Source organism: Austrofundulus limnaeus, unplaced genomic scaffold, assembly GCF_001266775.1.
Source record: "Austrofundulus limnaeus strain Quisiro unplaced genomic scaffold, Austrofundulus_limnaeus-1.0 Scaffold1726, whole genome shotgun sequence".
Taxonomy (NCBI): Eukaryota; Metazoa; Chordata; class Actinopteri; order Cyprinodontiformes; family Rivulidae; genus Austrofundulus; species Austrofundulus limnaeus.
Window position 1 is genome coordinate 54334 of NW_013954128.1, and position 326 is coordinate 54659.

Sequence of the window (326 nt, forward strand, 5' to 3'; positions counted from 1 at the left end):
GATGTGCTGGAGAAGGTCAGACTCTACCATCATCAATGCAAGATCTTAGTAAAAAATTAATGCAGCACTGGATGGAAATACATCTTGAGACATTGTAAAAGTTTATCCAAACAACGCCACAGCGAATGTGTGTCGTAATCAAAGATAAAAGCGGTTCATCAAAATAATAAAATGTGTGACTTTTTATTTGGCCAGGCAGTGTATGATTGCCCACTTATATGAGAGGCAGACAATAAAAATACCCTATATGTTTTCTGCTCATGCTTCTGTGTTTATGGAGACTTTCATCATGTTTTCAGGACGCCTTTTGAGAAAGAAATCCAGTG

The 326-nt window shown here is 37.4% G+C and overlaps 1 protein-coding gene across 1 annotated transcript in view; it reads left to right on the forward strand.

The window, feature by feature from the left end:
* Positions 1-326, forward strand: part of LOC106536202 (alpha-2-macroglobulin-like protein 1) — a gene marked incomplete at both ends in the record, with an annotated part of 5398 nt that extends 5072 nt beyond the window's left edge. The window contains 1 exon segment of the mRNA XM_014033410.1: positions 300-326. Coding sequence (XP_013888864.1) covers positions 300-326 — 27 coding nt within the window.